This window comes from Esox lucius, chromosome 9 (assembly GCF_011004845.1).
Source record: "Esox lucius isolate fEsoLuc1 chromosome 9, fEsoLuc1.pri, whole genome shotgun sequence".
NCBI classification, from domain to species: Eukaryota; Metazoa; Chordata; class Actinopteri; order Esociformes; family Esocidae; genus Esox; species Esox lucius.
Window position 1 is genome coordinate 1,356,858 of NC_047577.1, and position 17,334 is coordinate 1,374,191.

Consider the following 17,334-nt stretch of genomic DNA (forward strand, 5'->3'; position numbering starts at 1 on the left):
CACAGATCCTGCTAATGACACAGATCCTGCTAATGACACAGATCCTGCTAATGACACAGATCCTGCTAATGATATAGAAGTTCATAATGACACAGAACCTGCTAATGATACAGATCCTGCTAATGACACAGATCCTGCTAATGACACAGATCCTGCTAATGACACAGATCCTGCTAATGACACAGATCCTGCTAATAATATAGATCCCACTAATGATATACACCTAGGTGGATTTGGTCTATACTGAGCTGAGGAACTTACTGGTGTGCAGGTCTGGCTGTCAAATACTGACACTGAAAAAGGCATCCCAGAATCATAAGGGTCAGCTTGTCTAAACACAGATATTAGAGAAGAAAAAGCATAAAAACACCCATGTATAAAAACACCCAAGCATAAAAACACCTCACACTAATATCACCGACGTGACTCGTTTAAGGATAGATACATTATTTGACTGAGATGACAGACCTTGCTGGTTTAGAGTTAGATAAACCATATGACTGAGATCACAGACCTGGCTGATTTACGGTTAGATAACCATATGACTGAGTTCACAGACCTGGCTGATTTACGGTTAGATAAACCATATGACTGAGATCACAGACCTGGCTAATTTACAGTTAGATAAACCATATGACTGAGATCACAGCCCTGGCTGATTTACAGTTAGATAAACCATATGACTGAGATCATAGACCTGGCTGATTTACAGTTAGATAAACCATATGACTGAGTTTTGTTTTCTTCATTTGCTCATTCTGACTGTATAAGAGGTTGTAGCAGTATGTCAGCTTAGCTAGCATGCTAACTTAGCATTAGCGAACGTTTTAGCATTGTGTCCTTGCGTAACACTAACTTGTTGAAAAGACAAAGAAAGGATTTGTGTTTTCAATAGTTTTATAAGTATTATTATTAGTATAAAATGGCAAAACCTAAAAACACTTTTACTAAATGTAGCCATAGTCTGTTACGGTTATCAAACGCTGAGTAGCTGAGTTACCGGACAACAAAGGACGAATGCTAACAACAGGCTAATGCTAACGTAAGAACAGTCTGGTAAGTAACATCTAATAACCTATTTATCATGAAATAATGTAATACAAATGTGATCATTATAGATATTGTCTGCTTTGCGTATTTGGAATTAGAACTGTTCCACATGGCTGTGTGTGAGACTCGGTCTCGAGTCACACTTAAGTCGCACGAACAGCTGAATTCAGACTTGACTTGTAACTCGACCCACAAGTCTTCAATCAATCAAAATTAATTTATAAAGCGCTTTTTACAACAGCAGTTGTCACAAAGTGCTTTACAGAGACACCCGGCCTTAAACCCCAAGGAGCAAACAACAGCAGTGTTGAATTTCAGTGGCTAGGAAAAACTCCCTAAGAAGGTCGAATTTTAGGAAGAAACCTAGAGAGGACCCAGGCTCAGAGGGGTGACCAGTCCTCTTCTGGCTGTGCCGGGTGAGATATCAATCAATCAATCAATCAAAATTTATTTATAAAGCGCTTTTTACAACAGCAGTTGTCACAAAGTGCTTTACAGATACACCCGGCCTTAAACCCCAAGGAGCAAACAACAGTAGTGTTGAATTTCAGTGGCTAGGAAAAACTCCCTAAGAAGGTCGAATTTTAGGAAGAAACCTAGAGAGGACCCAGGCTCAGAGGGGTGACCAGTCCTCTTCTGGCTGTGCCGGGTGAGATATTAAGAGTCCAATTGGAATAATAAATAAATTTATCTTGGCTAAATCCAGAGTATATTTGATTTTAGACTAGGTCAGAAGTATGACCAGGTGGACAAGGACAGGAACAGCAACGGTCCCCCCAAACCAGGTAATCCGCAGGTGTGGACCAGGACCTCATCTCCTTCTAAAATTAAAAATTGGAGGAAACTGAGAAAAGTTAGTAGTACATCCCTCATGTCCCCCAGCACAATAATATAGCAGCGTAACACCTTGGAAACTGAGACGGGGGGGTCCGGTGACACTGTGGCCCTACCCGGGGGAGGCCCCGGACAGGGCCCAACAGGCAGGAAATCAATCCAACCACATTGCCAGGCATCAACCAAAGGGACACCCACCAACCGCAACCCCCCTGAATGAGGGCCGAGTATTGCTAGTAGCGTACAGCCCAATGGCACAAGTGCGCAATAGAGAGTCAACAACAAGCCATTGACTCTTCCCCCGAAGGGCATTGGAGGGAGGGCATCCCAGTGGCGACGAGAGCCCACCTGGCAAGACAGCAAGGGTGGATAGTATCAAGCCTACTGGTCACCTTCACGCCCCCGGGCCAGGCTACACCTAATTATAAACCGTGCTGTAGAGATGAGTTTTTAGTAGACACTTGAAAGTTTGCACTGAGTTTGCATTTCTAACCTTAATTGGCAGATCATTCCACAGGAGTGGAGCTCTATGAGAAAAGGCCCTGCCGCCAATTGTTTGTTTAGAAATTCTAGGTACAATTAAAAGGCCTGCGTCTTGCGATCTAAGGTTACGTGTAGGTATATATGGCTGGATCATTTCAGCAAGGTAAGTAGGAGCAAGTCCATGTATTGATTTATAGGCTAAGAGTAAAACCTTAAAATCAGCCCTAACCCTAACAGGCAGCCAATGTAAGGATGCCAGGACAGGAGTAATGTGTTCAAATTTTTTTGTTCTAGTTAGGATTCTAGCAGCTGTGTGCAGCACTAATTGAAGTTTATTTATTAATTTGTCTGGATAACCAGAGATAAGAGCATTGCAGTAATCTAATCTAGAAGTAACGAAAGCATGGATTAATTTTTCTGCATCAGTTTTTGATAGGAAGTTTCTAATTTTTGCGATGTTTCGAAGATGAAAATAAGCAACTCTTGAGACATATTTTATATGTTCTTCAAAGGAGAGGTCAGGGTCAAGGGTAACGCCAAGGTTTTTTACAGTTTTTTGGGATACGACCATGCAGCCGTCGAGGTTCACAGTGAGATCTGCTAGCAACGCTCTTTGTTTTTTGGGTCCTAAAAGGAGCATTTCTGTTTTATTTGAGTTTAAGAGCAAGAAATTCTCTGTCATCCACTTCCTAATATCTGAAACGCATGCTTCCAAAATAGCTAATTTAGGGGCTTCTCCATGCTTCATTGAAATATATAACTGTGTGTCATCAGCATAACAGTGAAAGTTAATATTGTGATTTCGGATTACATCGCCCAGAGGGAGCATGTATAGTGAGAAAAGTAATGGGCCCAGAACCGAGCCTTGAGGAACTCCAAAGCATACCTTTGACTTGTCAGAGGATATGCTATCCACACTAACGAACTGATATCTTTCAGATAAATAAGATTTAAACCAGGCTAGAACATGTCCACGTAGCCCAATATTAGTTTCCAGTCTCTCTAAGAGAAGGGAGTGATCAATAGTGTCAAAAGCAGCACTAAGATCAAGAAGCAACAGGACGGATGCAGAACCTTTGTCTGAGGCCATTAGAAGGTCATTTGTTACCTTCACGAGTGCAGTCTCAGTACTATGATGAGATCTAAAACCAGACTGGAATATTTCATAAATGTTTTTTGTCTTTAGGAAGGCATTCAGTTGTTGGGAAACACATTTTTCTAAGATTTTTGAGAGGAACGGGAGGTTCGATATTGGCCTATAATTGTTTAATATGTCGGGATCTAGATTAGATTTTTTTAGAAGAGGCTTAATTTCCGCAATTTTTAATGAGTTTGGTACGCATCCGGAGGAAAGGGAGCAATTTATTATGTTCAGCATTGGCTGACCTAGCACAGGAAATAACTCCTTAAGTAATTTTGTAGGAATCGGGTCTAACTGAGAGTTTGTGGGTTTAGAACTCATTACAAATTTTGTAAATGTGTCGAGCGATACAGTATCAAAAAACTCAAGTGTCCCCATTGACACCTGATCAGGGAGGTTCCGGAAATTTTTTGGACAACTGAGATTTTTAGGACCATAACTATTTAAGGATTCAGTTATTTGTTTTCTAATGGTGACGATCTTTTCATCAAAGTAGTTCATGTATTCATTACAACTAAAGTGAAGACCCACTTCACTTGCTAAGCCTTGCTTTTTTGTTAACTTTGCAACTGTATCAAAGAGAAATTTTGGATTGTTTTTGTTCGCCTCAATCAGGTTGGAGAAATAAGCTGATCGAGCAGACGTGAGTGATTTTCGGTATTGTACTGTACTGTCTATCCAGGCTAGTCTAAATACTTCCAACTTGGTGGAGCGCCACTTTCGCTCCAATTTTCTGGAGGCTTGCTTAAGTGCTCTAGTATTGTCGGTGTACCAAGGAGCAAGTTTCTTATTGCGTATTTCTTTAGTTTTTAGTGGTGCAACTATGTCTAATGTATTTCGCAGTATTGAGTTTAGATCCTCGATTTGATCGTTTACAGATTTATTTACTCTGTCATTTATGAGCGAACTAGTAAGAATATCAAGGAATTTATTTGTAATCAGAGAATTTATAGTACGGCTTTTGAAACTCATTGTTTGGGGGGCAAGTGGATTTCTTGTTTTAACGGTAAATGTAATAAGACAGTGATCCGATAATCCAGGATTTTGGGGGTAAATTATTAGATCTACAATATCTATTTCTCGTGACAGGACTAAATCTAAGGTATGATTGTGGCAATGTGTTGGACCTGAGACATGTTGGATGAAACCCATTGAGTCGATTATGGCTTGAAAGGCTTTTTGAAGAGGATCATTGGGGTTTTCCATATGGATATTGAAATCGCCAAAAATTAGAATACTATCTGCCATGACTACAAGGTTACTCATTGAGGAACACTATAAATAGTAGCTATGTAAAATGATTTATCGGCCTGGTTAACTTTCATGAGTAAAACTTCGAAAGAATGAAACTCTGTGATATGTTTGAGAGTAAGTTTATATTTACTGTCATAAATATTAGCGACACCCCCTCCTTTTCTGGACGCACGAGGGATATGATCACTAGTATAGCCAGGAGGAGAGGCCTCATTTAAGGCAGTGAATTCATTAGGCTTTAGCCACGTTTCACATAAACCAATAGCATCTAGTTTATGATCAGAGATTAATTAATTTACCGCAACTGCCTTTGGAGCGAGATATCTAATATTTAGGAGTCCCATTTTGAGATGCGAAGTGATACAATTATTTTTATTTTTGACCGAGGTGGAGGAAGGCTTTATCTTAATAAGGTTGTTTTTGTTAGCACTACCTTGTTTAACTTTTCTCAGCCTGGAACAAGTCACAGTGACAATAGGTAAAGCTGTACTAACTACTCTGGCTATGCTATTGACAGACTCCACTATGCTAGCAGGCTGGCTAACAGCCTGCAGCCTGACCTGCACCCTATCTCATGTTAAAGCTATAGGAGTGAGACTCCTGTCAATGTTCCTAGACAAAAGAAGTGCACCACTCCAGCTAGGATGGAGTCCGTCGCTCCTCAGCAGATCAGGCCTGGCCCTATTTCTGGGAGAGTCCCAAAAAGAAGGCCAGTTATCTACAAACTCTACCTCCTGCGACGGGCAGAACTCCGTTTTCAGCCAGCGATTGAGTTGCGCAAGTCTGCTGTAGAGCTCGTCACCACCCCTAGCTGGGAGGGGGCCAGAGACAATTACTCGATGCAGACACATCTTTCTAGCTAATTTACACGCTGATGCTATGTTCTGCTTCGTAACCTCTGACTGTTTCATCCTAACATCGTTGCTGCCAACGTGGATAACAATATCACTGTACTCTCTATACTTGCCAGTTTTAGACTTCGCTAGCACCAACCCCAGATTTGCGGCTACGTCGGTGGCTCTGCCCCCCGGTAAACAATGTACGATCGCCGGCTGATTCTTTAGTCTAATACTGCATGTGATGGAATCGCCAATGACTAAAGTTTTCAGTTTTTCAAGTCCACCGGTAGAACATGCCTGCCGACCATTCCCCTCCGAAGACGGCTCGGGCCTTGACTCCGACTCCAGTGGGGAAAACCTGTTCAAAGTCTCAGTTGGTTTTAGCAACGATTCAGGTTTAACTGGTCGACGGCATTTCTTCCCAGTGACCAAGAGAAAGTTATTGCCCGGCTGCAGGAGCTGTGCCGGGGGGCTAACAAAACTATCGTTTCTACCTGGTGGCACTGACGCAGATTTTTCTATTTCTACACTAGCAGAATCCTTGCCTGGCATTTGCGTCAGAAGCCGAGCCTCTAACTCTGCTATCTTTAACTTAAGACGAACATTCTCCTCCGTGTTGTTGCTACAACAATTACAGTGAAAAGGCATTGTAATGATACTTAGCCTCCGGTGTTCAGGGGTGAGTAGTTCTGTTAATTATGTCCAAAAAGAGTCCCGGTGTAGAAAAGTTGGGTAAGAGGTCAACAGATAAATATTGCGTTGGTAAAACTCTAAAATAGAATTTTGACCAATTAGTTTATATCGAGTAAATTCGAAAAAGTTTGGCAGGTAGCCAGGTAGGTAACAGCAGGCAGAGTACAGCATGGCAACAATCCCACAATGCAGTTCGTCGGAATGAACTGGTAACCCACAAGTCTTCAGACTCGAGCTCCGACACTCGTCAACAACCTGTTTTCATGCAATTATTAGTTTTTAAATCTAAATTAATTCATGTATTTCTATTTTCCTCTATTGGCGCATATACGTTGGGGATGTGTATGATGTGCTACGTGTCCCCTGCCCTTTGCCATACTGTGCAACGTAACGCATGCGCTATGCCTATGTGCGCGCTCTCACATTTCAAAATACGCATTGACAATGGCAACACCAAGTCCTCCCGGAGTTGTGCCTTTTGTCATTAGTTTTACTTTCAATAACTTCGTAAACAGTGGCGGTAAGCGAACAGCTACATGCAAGGTGTGTGGCACCAAGATAAATGATGCAGGATCAACAACATTGAACTTCATCAGGCACCTCAAAACGCACCCAGATAGGTCAGTCACTTGCTAATGTGAAAAATACATTACATTCGCATATATCGTCACAGGTAACAAGCTAACCATCGCAAAGTGTAGTTGGGGTAATGAGGTTGGGCTTTACAGCCAGTTAGTAACACAGACAAACATGTATTCTTTGGAGCAGATACCAAGATGTTGATAAATACAGTTATGAAATTGAAACAGAGTTCTTAATTTGTTTTTCTTCAGATTGCATTGCAGTAGACCCCATAGAGTTATCCTACAACTGATTCTGATACTGTACTGTGTGGATGGTAGCTAACGGTCATGGTTTAAAATCATAAGATTTAACAATACAGTGTTAGGGATAGATCAGATGGCAAGAGAGACTTGAGACTTGCCTTGGACTCGAGCTCAAAGACTTGAGAATCGACTTGGACTTCCAAAAAATTACTTGTGAACATCTCTGGTATGTGTGCGTGTGTTTTGTGGGTTTGGGTGTGCATCTGTTTGTATTTGTGTGTTTGTGTGTATTACTGTGTTTTGGTATTTATGCATGCGTATGTGTGTTTCTGTTTCTCTAGGTGCAAGTGTGTGTGTGCATGTGTTCTTGTTCAACAGTCCTCACAAGTATACTAACATGTGACAAATTAGCACTTACAAGGAACTTTTGCTGGTCCCCTCAAGGAAAAATTACATTGTTTGATTTGGTAAGTTGTTTGGTTTATGGTAAAACTTACAATTAGAGGTAGTGTTATAGCTAGTGCTACTTTAAGGTTGAGGCATTAAGGGTTAGGTTTGGGTTAGGCAATAATGGTAGGTTAAGTTTAGGCCGAAATGTTAGGTTTTGGAATTTAGGTTAAGTTAAGGTTTGGGTTAGGTTGGGGTTAGGTAAAGTGAACATAAATACAAAATTATGTGTATCTTTGTATATAGATGTGTGTGTGCCTTTGTTGCTCTACAGAATGCGTTAGTGTCACAGCTAATCTTAGAATGATGTCACTCCCTCACTCTGAACTCAGACATCCAGCCCATAGCTATGCTACTCGGCTAATTAGCTAGTTATGCTGTCTAGCTGGCAACAGCAGCCGGCCGCTAATTAAAACATTTACAAGAAAGTTATGTTCATTGCATTGGGTCAGAGATAAAAAAAAATCAAATATTGGTCACCATCTGGATGTCACAGTGACATGCCAATTAACTGATGCAACTGCCCCTGGGATGTACAATGAAAGGCCAGGCAGCTTCAATTACCAGAGAACCAATGGGAATATATAGAGATGCTATACAGAGGTGTTGTACAGAGGTGTTATATAGAGGTATTGTATGGAGGCGTTATATAGGGGCGTTATGTGGATGTCTTTTATACAGGTGTTATATGGAGGTGTTGTATTCTCGTGTTGTATATAGGTGTTATATTGAAGTGTTATATGGAGGTGTTATATGGAGGTGTTATATGGAGGTGTTATATGGAGGTGTTATAAGGAGGTGTTATATGGAGGTGTTATATGGAGGTGTTGCATAGAGGTGTTATATGGAGGTGTTGCATAGAGGTGTTATATGGAGGTGTTGCATAGAGGTGTTATTTGGAGGTGTTATATAGAAGTGTTATATGGAGGTGTTATATGGATGTGTTTCATAGAGGTGTTATATAACGGTGTTATATGGGGGTGCTATATAGAGGTGTTATATGGAGGTGTTATATGAAGGTGTTATATGGATGTGTTTCATAGAGGTGTTATAAGGAGGTGAGGTCAACAGTGAGTTGCATCTCAATGAGCAGCCAAACATAGTTGTGTGGCAGCAGTATCACTGTGTTGTCTGGCTTAGCTAACGAGGTTAAACAGGGTGCTTCTTTCCCGCTTGTCGAGAGCTATGGCCCACAGTAATGCAAGAGAACATAATGCTAACGTTGGCCAGAGTCGCCAATATCAGGATGACAGCTAAACACTATTCATGACGGTAGCGATATTCACCAACAAATATGACTGTGACGTTAACGTCTAAGACTTAGTAGACAAGTTTCCAAAACTCTTCTGGCAGTGTGATGTCATTTCCCTTCAAGCCATTACAGTTGAACACAACCACTGCTGAGAACAAAGCTTGTAAATCTGCTCTAATCTAAACAGAATGAACAACAAAAACACATCCAATTACAGCCAACATGAGCCATTACACACACGTACGCTCACACACACCCTCACATGTACACACACCCACAGACACAAACACACATACACAGAAAGACAGACACAGACCTAGACGCGCACACGCTCACTTATACACACACAAAGAATCACAGACAAGGATACACGTGTACACACAGACACTCATGTTTGTGTACATACTGTGTAACTAATTGTTTCCTTGCAACAACTATTGGCCAGTGTTCAGCTTGATTCATTATTTATAAATAAATAAACTTGATACTCAGTCAGTTTAATTTTTTTTTAACCCTTAACCTAAATGTAATTCTAACCCTGTTCCCAAATGAAACATCCACCCTCAGCTCAAAATAACATTTTCTATCATGGGACTAGAGAGCTGTCACCACGAGGTAAGATTTTACTTAACTGTCCTTGCGGGGGGGTGGGGGGTGGGGGGGGGGGTTCTGGTTCCACAAGCACAGAAAATGCAACTGACAAACAAGATGACACCTACAGAAACAAGATGACACCTACAGAAACAAGATGACACCTACAGAAACATGATGACACCTACAGAAACAAGATGACACCTACAGAAACAAGATGACACCTACAGAAACAAGATGACTCCTACAGAAACAAGATGACACCTACAGAAACAAGATGACACCTACAGAAACAAGATGACTCCTACAGAAACAAGATGACTCCTACAGAAACAAGATGACACCTACAGAAACAAGATGACACCTACAGAAACAAGATGACACCTACAGAAACAAGATGACACCTACAGAAACATGATGACACCTACAGAAACAAGATGACACCTACAGAAACAAGATGACACCTACAGAAACAAGATGACTCCTACAGAAACAAGATGACACCTACAGAAACAAGATGACACCTACAGAAACAAGATGACACCTACAGAAACAAGATGACTCCTACAGAAACAAGATGACTCCTACAGAAACAAGATGACACCTACAGAAACAAGATGACACCTACAGAAACAAGATGACACCTACAGAAACAAGATGACAACTACAGAAACAAGATGACAAATACAGAAACAAGATGACACCTACAGAAACAAGATGACAGCTACAGAAACAAGATGACACCTACAGAAACAAGATGACTCCTACAGAAACAAGATGACACCTACAGAAACAAGATGACAACTACAGAAACATGATGACACCTACAGAAACAAGATGACACCTACAGAAACAAGATGACTCCTACAGAAACAAGATGACACCTACAGAAACAAGATGACACCTACAGAAACAAGATGACACCTACAGAAACAAGATGACACCTACAGAAACAAGATGACACCTACAGAAACAAGATGACAGCTACAGAAACAAGATGACACCTACAGAAACAAGATGACTCCTACAGAAACAAGATGACACCTACAGAAACAAGATGACAACTACAGAAACATGATGACACCTACAGAAACAAGATGACACCTACAGAAACAAGATGACTCCTACAGAAACAAGATGACACCTACAGAAACAAGATGACACCTACAGAAACAAGATGACACCTACAGAAACAAGATGACACCTACAGAAACATGATGACACCTACAGAAACATGATGACACCTACAGAAACATGATGACACCTACAGAAACAAGATGACTCCTACAGAAACAAGATGACACCTACAGAAACAAGATGACACCTACAGAAACAAGATGACACCTACAGAAACAAGATGACACATACAGAAACAAGATGACAGCTACAGAAACAAGATGACACATACAGAAACAAGATGACACATACAGAAACAAGATGACACCTACAGAAACAAGATGACACATACAGAAACAAGATGACTCCTACAGAAACAAGATGACAGCTACAGAAACAAGATGACACATACAGAAACAAGATTACACATACAGAAACAAGATGATGCATACAGATACAAGATGATACAGAAACAAGATGATGCATACAGATACAAGATGATACAGAAACAAGATGAAGCCTACAAGCTAAATTAAAGTAGGGAAAACCATAATTCAAACAACAGTAAAGCATTTTCCTCTCCACTGTTTCTGTAAAAAACAGAGATGCAATGACTCTGAAATGCATAGACTGATCTCTGAAAGGTTGAACTCCAAGGATCTCCATGTGTTGAGGCTGTAGATCTACTTTCTTCACCAACATTGAAGTAAAACAACAAACTGACTTTGGGTTCTGATTGTGTACAGTAAATTAAGAATTCAAGTATCATTCTTCAAGAATAAAATGGATAAACATTATAAATATGGGTCCAACATTTTTGAAACTCCATATACACAAACAGTATTTTAAATGCTGTACTTCACAGATCACACAACCCTACTGGTCAACACCCACACAACACACAACACACAACACACAACACACAACACACAACACACAACGTTCCCTCTCCTACCCTCGAAGGGCGCTGGGCGGAGTTTTTCCCTTCTCTGGTTGGCTGTAGCAACTGCCATGTGGCTCTGGCACCTCCCCCTTCTCTCTGAGCATGGAGACGGCTGCCGTGGCGATAATGCCCACTCCGTCTCTTAGACGACTCTCCAGAGGGTACTCCATCTCGTTGTACGACACAGATATCATCCCCAGTGGGTAGATGTCTGGGGTCAAGTCAGGATTCCCTGTGGTCAGACTTGGTACAATCCAGATGTACCCAGAACCAGTCAGACCAAGAGACCTGGCCTCATCCAATATATACCTGGATGGGTCAAAATAGTTATGGTTAATATTATATTATAATAAAGACCTGGCCTCATCGACTGGCTACAGTAGCTACAGTTTATACTACACTATAATATAATATATCTGGATTGGCTACCGTACGTATAGTTAATACATATAGTTAATACTATAATATAATATATATCTGGACTGGCTACAGTAAGTATAGTTAATACATATAGTTAATACTATAATATAATATATATCTGGACTGGCTACAGTAAGTATAGTTAATACATATAGTTAATACTATAATATAATATATATCTGGATTGGCTACAGTAAGTATAGTTAATACATATAGTAAATACTATAATATAATATATCTGGATTGGCTACCGTACGTATAGTTAATACATATAGTTAATACTATAATATAATATATATCTGGACTGGCTACAGTAAGTATAGTTAATACTATAATATAATATATATCTGGACTGGCTACAGTAAGTATAGTTAATACATATAGTTAATACTATAATATAATATATATCTGGACTGGCTACAGTAAGTATAGTTAATACATATAGTTAATACTATAATATAATATATATCTGGACTGGCTACAGTAAGTATAGTTAATACATATAGTAAATACTATAATATAATATATATCTGGACTGGCTACAGTAAGTATAGTTAATACATATAGTAAATACTATAATATAATATATATCTGGATTGGCTACAGTAAGTATGGTTAATACATATAGTTAATACTATAATATAATATATATCTGGACTGGCTACAGTAAGTATAGTTAATACATATAGTTAATACTATAATATAATATATATCTGGACTGGCTACAGTAAGTATAGTTAATACATATAGTTAATACTATAATATAATATATATCTGGACTGGCTACAGTAAGTATAGTTAATACATATAGTTAATACTATAATATAATATATATCTGGACTGGCTACAGTAAGTATAGTTAATACATATAGTTAATACTATAATATAATATATATCTGGATTGGCTACAGTAAGTATAGTTAATACATATAGATAATACTATAATATAATATATAACTGGATTGGCTACAGTAAGTATAGTTAATACATATAGTTAATACTATAATATAATATATATCTGGACTGGCTACAGTAAGTATAGTTAATACATATAGTTAATACTATAATATAATATATATCTGGATTGGCTACAGTAAGTATAGTTAATACATATAGATAATACTATAATATAATATATATCTGGATTGGCTACAGTAAGTATAGTTAATACATATAGTTAATACCATAATATAATATATATCTGGACTGGCTACAGTAGTTCCAAGTTTCATGTAGCCTATTGTATCCTATATAAACTATGACTCAAAACAATAAAGGGAAATTAAATAAATCTCATGGCAAAAAATTATCTGATCCTAGTCCTGCTTTGAAACTTTGGACATTACAATAATTCCCTAAACACGATAGATGATGTAACATACTTCTTTCATGTTTTACAGGGAGAAAAATGGGTTAATTATTTGATATAATTTTTTGTCCAATCATTCCCAGAAGCTACATATATATTTGTCTTATATTCACAGTGATAATAATGAACATGTATGTATGTAGTAAAGTGGTTCAATGCCTCGTACTGGCTGTGATTCTGTACACTTGTTCTTCACTTCAGCTGTCAGATGGACCAATGGGTAAAACATTACTGATGAATGTCATAAGAAAATAAATAAAAACAAGCTTTACTAACAGAGTGCTTTTTGATTACTGACCTGAATAAAAACAACCTCCCCGCTCCCCACACTATACCTCCCCTGCACCCCATTTCACCTCCTCCCTCCCTCCCTCTCTCCCCCATTCCCCCTCCTCCCTCCTGATACCTGGCCTCCTCTTTGGAACAGTAGAGTAATATAACTGGACTCTGGATTCTCTTCAGCTGTATGTGGGCTTTGGAGTTGGCGTCTCCGTCGACTGCGTCCAGGGTCACCACGCTCTGAAGATCCCAGCGGACAAAGCTGTGGTCCACCGTGACACGCAGAACACTGATGAACTCCTGCAAGCAGATAATCCCAAATGTATTGACATATATGTGCAGACAATCCCAAATGTATTGACATATATGTGCAGACAATCCCAAATGTATTGACATATATGTGCAGACAATCCTAAGTGTATTGACATATATGTGCAGACAATCCCAAATGTATTGACATATATGTGCAGACAATCCCAAATGTATTGACATATATGTGCAGACAATCCTAAGTGTATTGACATTTATGTGCAGACAATCCTAAGTGTATTGACATATATGTGCAGACAATCCCAAATGTATTGACATATATGTGCAGACAATCTGTATATTGCTGTATATTGGTGTGTGTCTGTGTGTGTGTTTGTGCGTGTGTGTGTGTATATGTATATGTGCGTGTGTGTGTGTCTGTGTGTGTGGAGGTGTGTGTGTGTGTGTATATATGTGTGTGTGTGTGTGTGTGTGTGTATATGTGTGTGTGTGCACCTGGTATCCGGGGAACTTGGAGGTGACTATAGAGAAGATATGCCAGTCGTACTCCTCCATGATGTTCATCATCAGAAGAGCCTCCTGCATGAGAGACGCTCCAAACTGGAAGAACGTAGACTTGGTATCCTAGAGAGACAGGAACGGAAGGAGGGAGAGAGAGGAAGGAGTTAGAGGAGAAACAGAGAGATACACCAACATCAAAACGAGCACAGAGGAGACACACATGCACACAGACATTAACATAGTCCTTGCTGAGAGACCATCAAAGAGGAAAACATATTAGACATCAAAGCCATCATAACCACACATAGAGACCCAGCTGTCACAAACACACCATCCAGTACTCACACAGCAGGGAGAAAGAAATAAAGACAGAGCAAGAGAACGACAGAAATGAAGAAAAGACAGAGCAAAGGACAAAGAGAGACGAAAAGACAGAAAAGGAGAGAGAGAAGTTATGAAAAGACAGAGCAAATGAGACAGAGAAATTGATAGTGACAGTGGATAGAAGAGAAGAAAAGCCTGTTGATTTGTCTGGAGCACCAGTACTGTAACACCCACCTCCCTGGAGCACCAGTACTGTAACACCCACCTCCCTGGAGCACCAGTACTGTAACACCCACCTCCCTGGGGCACCAGTACTGTAACACCCACCTCCCTGGAGCACCAGTACTGTAACACCCACCTCCCTGGAGCACCAGTACTGTAACACCCACCTCCCTGGGGCACCAGTACTGTAACACCCACCTCCCTGGGGCACCAGTACTGTAACACCCACCTCCCTGGAGCACCAGTACTGTAACACCCACCTCCCTGGGGCACCAGTACTGTAACACCCACCTCCCTGGAGCACCAGTACTGTAACACCCACCTCCCTGGAGCACCAGTACTGTAACACCCACCTCCCTGGAGCACCAGTTCTGTAACACCCACCTCCCTGGAGCACCAGTACTGTAACACCCACCTCCCTGGAGCACCAGTACTGTAACACCCACCTCCCTGGGGCACCAGTACTGTAACACCCACCTCCCTGGGGCACCAGTACTGTAACATCCACCTCCCTGGAGCACCAGTACTGTAACACCCACCTCCCTGGAGCACCAGTACTGTAACACCCACCTCCCTGGGGCACCAGTACTGTAACACCCACCTCCCTGGAGCACTAGTACTGTAACACCCACCTCCCTGGAGCACCAGTACTGTAACACCCACCTCCCTGGAGCACCAGTACTGTAACACCCACCTCCCTGGGGCACCAGTACTGTAACACCCACCTCCCTGGAGCACCAGTACTGTAACCCCCTGGGAGATACAGGGAAACACAGGGAGATACAGGGAGATACATGGAGACACAGAGAGACAGACATGGGGAGAAATACAGGGAGACACAAAGGAAGATGGAGAGACAGAGGGAGAGAGGAAGAGGACGACAGAGGAGAAGAGGAAGACAGAGGGTGAGAGGAAGAGGAAGACAGAGTGTGAGAGGAAGAGGAAGACAGAGGGTGAGAGGAAGAGGACAACAGAGGGTGAGAGGAAGAGGACGACAGAGGGTGAGAGGAAGAGGATGACAGAGGGTGAGAGGAAGAGGACGACAGAGGGTGATGATTAAAGTGCTTGAGGCATCAGAGATTTGACTTAATATAAATCAAAAACACCCTCAGCCCAAATCAGGGGTCAGTACTGTGAGGAGGCTGTAGTTCTGACACATTCATTTAAGGCTGCATAGCCTGAGGCCTACAAGATTAGAACTGCCCAGCCCTGCTGAAGAGGAGACACGGACTAAAGTGTTAAAGGAAAGAAGAAGGAATGAGAGGAGTGAAGAGGAGGAACAAAAGAGTTAGAGGAGAAGAAAGAAGACAACTGGGAATAAAAGGAGAGGAATAAAGACAGATTTAAAGGATGGGAGAGAAAAGGAGAGGGTATGAGAGTTGAGGAGGAACTAAAGATTTAAAGGAAAGCAGAGAAAAGGAAGAATGAAAGAGTTAAGGAGGGAAGAGGAGGAATACTATTCTATGATCAATTATAGAGAAGTAGAGACCAACAACCTGCATCTTCTCATCAAATGATGTGAACACACACAGACACACAACCGCATTCTCACAAAACACACTCAAACGTGAGTGATGAATCACTGATCCTCTGAACCGATGGAGACACACACACACACCTTGAGGATGAACTAACCTAGCCATCAATTATATACACACGCACACACACACACACACACACACACACATACACACACACACACACAGGGTGACCCTCATGAGGTAGCTACCCAATTAATAATAGAATGCAAGCGGCACCAAGTATGCATCGTATGAACGCACACACACACACACGTGCACACACACACACAGAAATACGCATCACACACACACACACCTACACACACAGACACACTCCTGTCAAAACTCATCAATGTTGACAGGTGCCAGATTAAGAAGTGATGAAAGAGTGAAATATGCTCCGCCAGATTACTGGAACAGAGAGAAGAGAAAGTGGAGTGGAATCAGAGAGGAGGTGAGAGGGAGAGGAAAAGAGTAGAGAGGAAAGGAGTAGAGAGAGGAGGAGAGGATGTCAGGCTTGTTAGACTGGGCTGAAACACTAACCAGCGCTGACACAAGCAGTGAGGTTCAACAGCTGGCTAGCCCACTTTCCGTGTTACATTGCAACAGGGCTACTACATCCCAGCGCTACATCTTAGCGATAGCTAACAATAACTTAGCGTAGCCCATGGAAATCCCTATGGCATAAGCACAGCGCTACACAGCTAAAGCCCAGAACTACACAGCTAACAAAGACATGTATTCTCTGGAGTCCCGCTCTGACTAAGGTTAGCGTAGCGCTAACTCCCCAGGTTCACAGATACAGCAGGCTTACTGTAATATTTAACAGGCCAAGAACCCAGCTAGCGCTAACAGAGGTATAACATAACAGACAGCTGTCTGCAGACCTACAAAAACTTCTGAAGTAAAATAACTATACGTAATAAATTTTTTGACTTTTAAATTAGTGTAATACAGGT

At 41.0% G+C, this 17,334-nt stretch overlaps 1 protein-coding gene across 2 annotated transcripts in view; it reads right to left on the minus strand.

The window, feature by feature from the left end:
* Positions 1-17,334, minus strand: part of LOC105009144 (glutamate receptor ionotropic, NMDA 2A) — a 248,229-nt gene that overhangs the window by 174,738 nt on the left and 56,157 nt on the right. For both annotated transcript variants that reach the window (XM_029122035.2, XM_029122036.2), the window contains exons 5-7: positions 14,304-14,432; positions 13,666-13,838; positions 11,483-11,779 (exon numbers count right to left, since the gene is read on the minus strand). In XM_029122035.2, the coding sequence (XP_028977868.1) occupies positions 11,483-11,779; positions 13,666-13,838; positions 14,304-14,432 (599 nt within the window). The remainder of the gene's footprint in view (positions 1-11,482; positions 11,780-13,665; positions 13,839-14,303; positions 14,433-17,334) is intronic.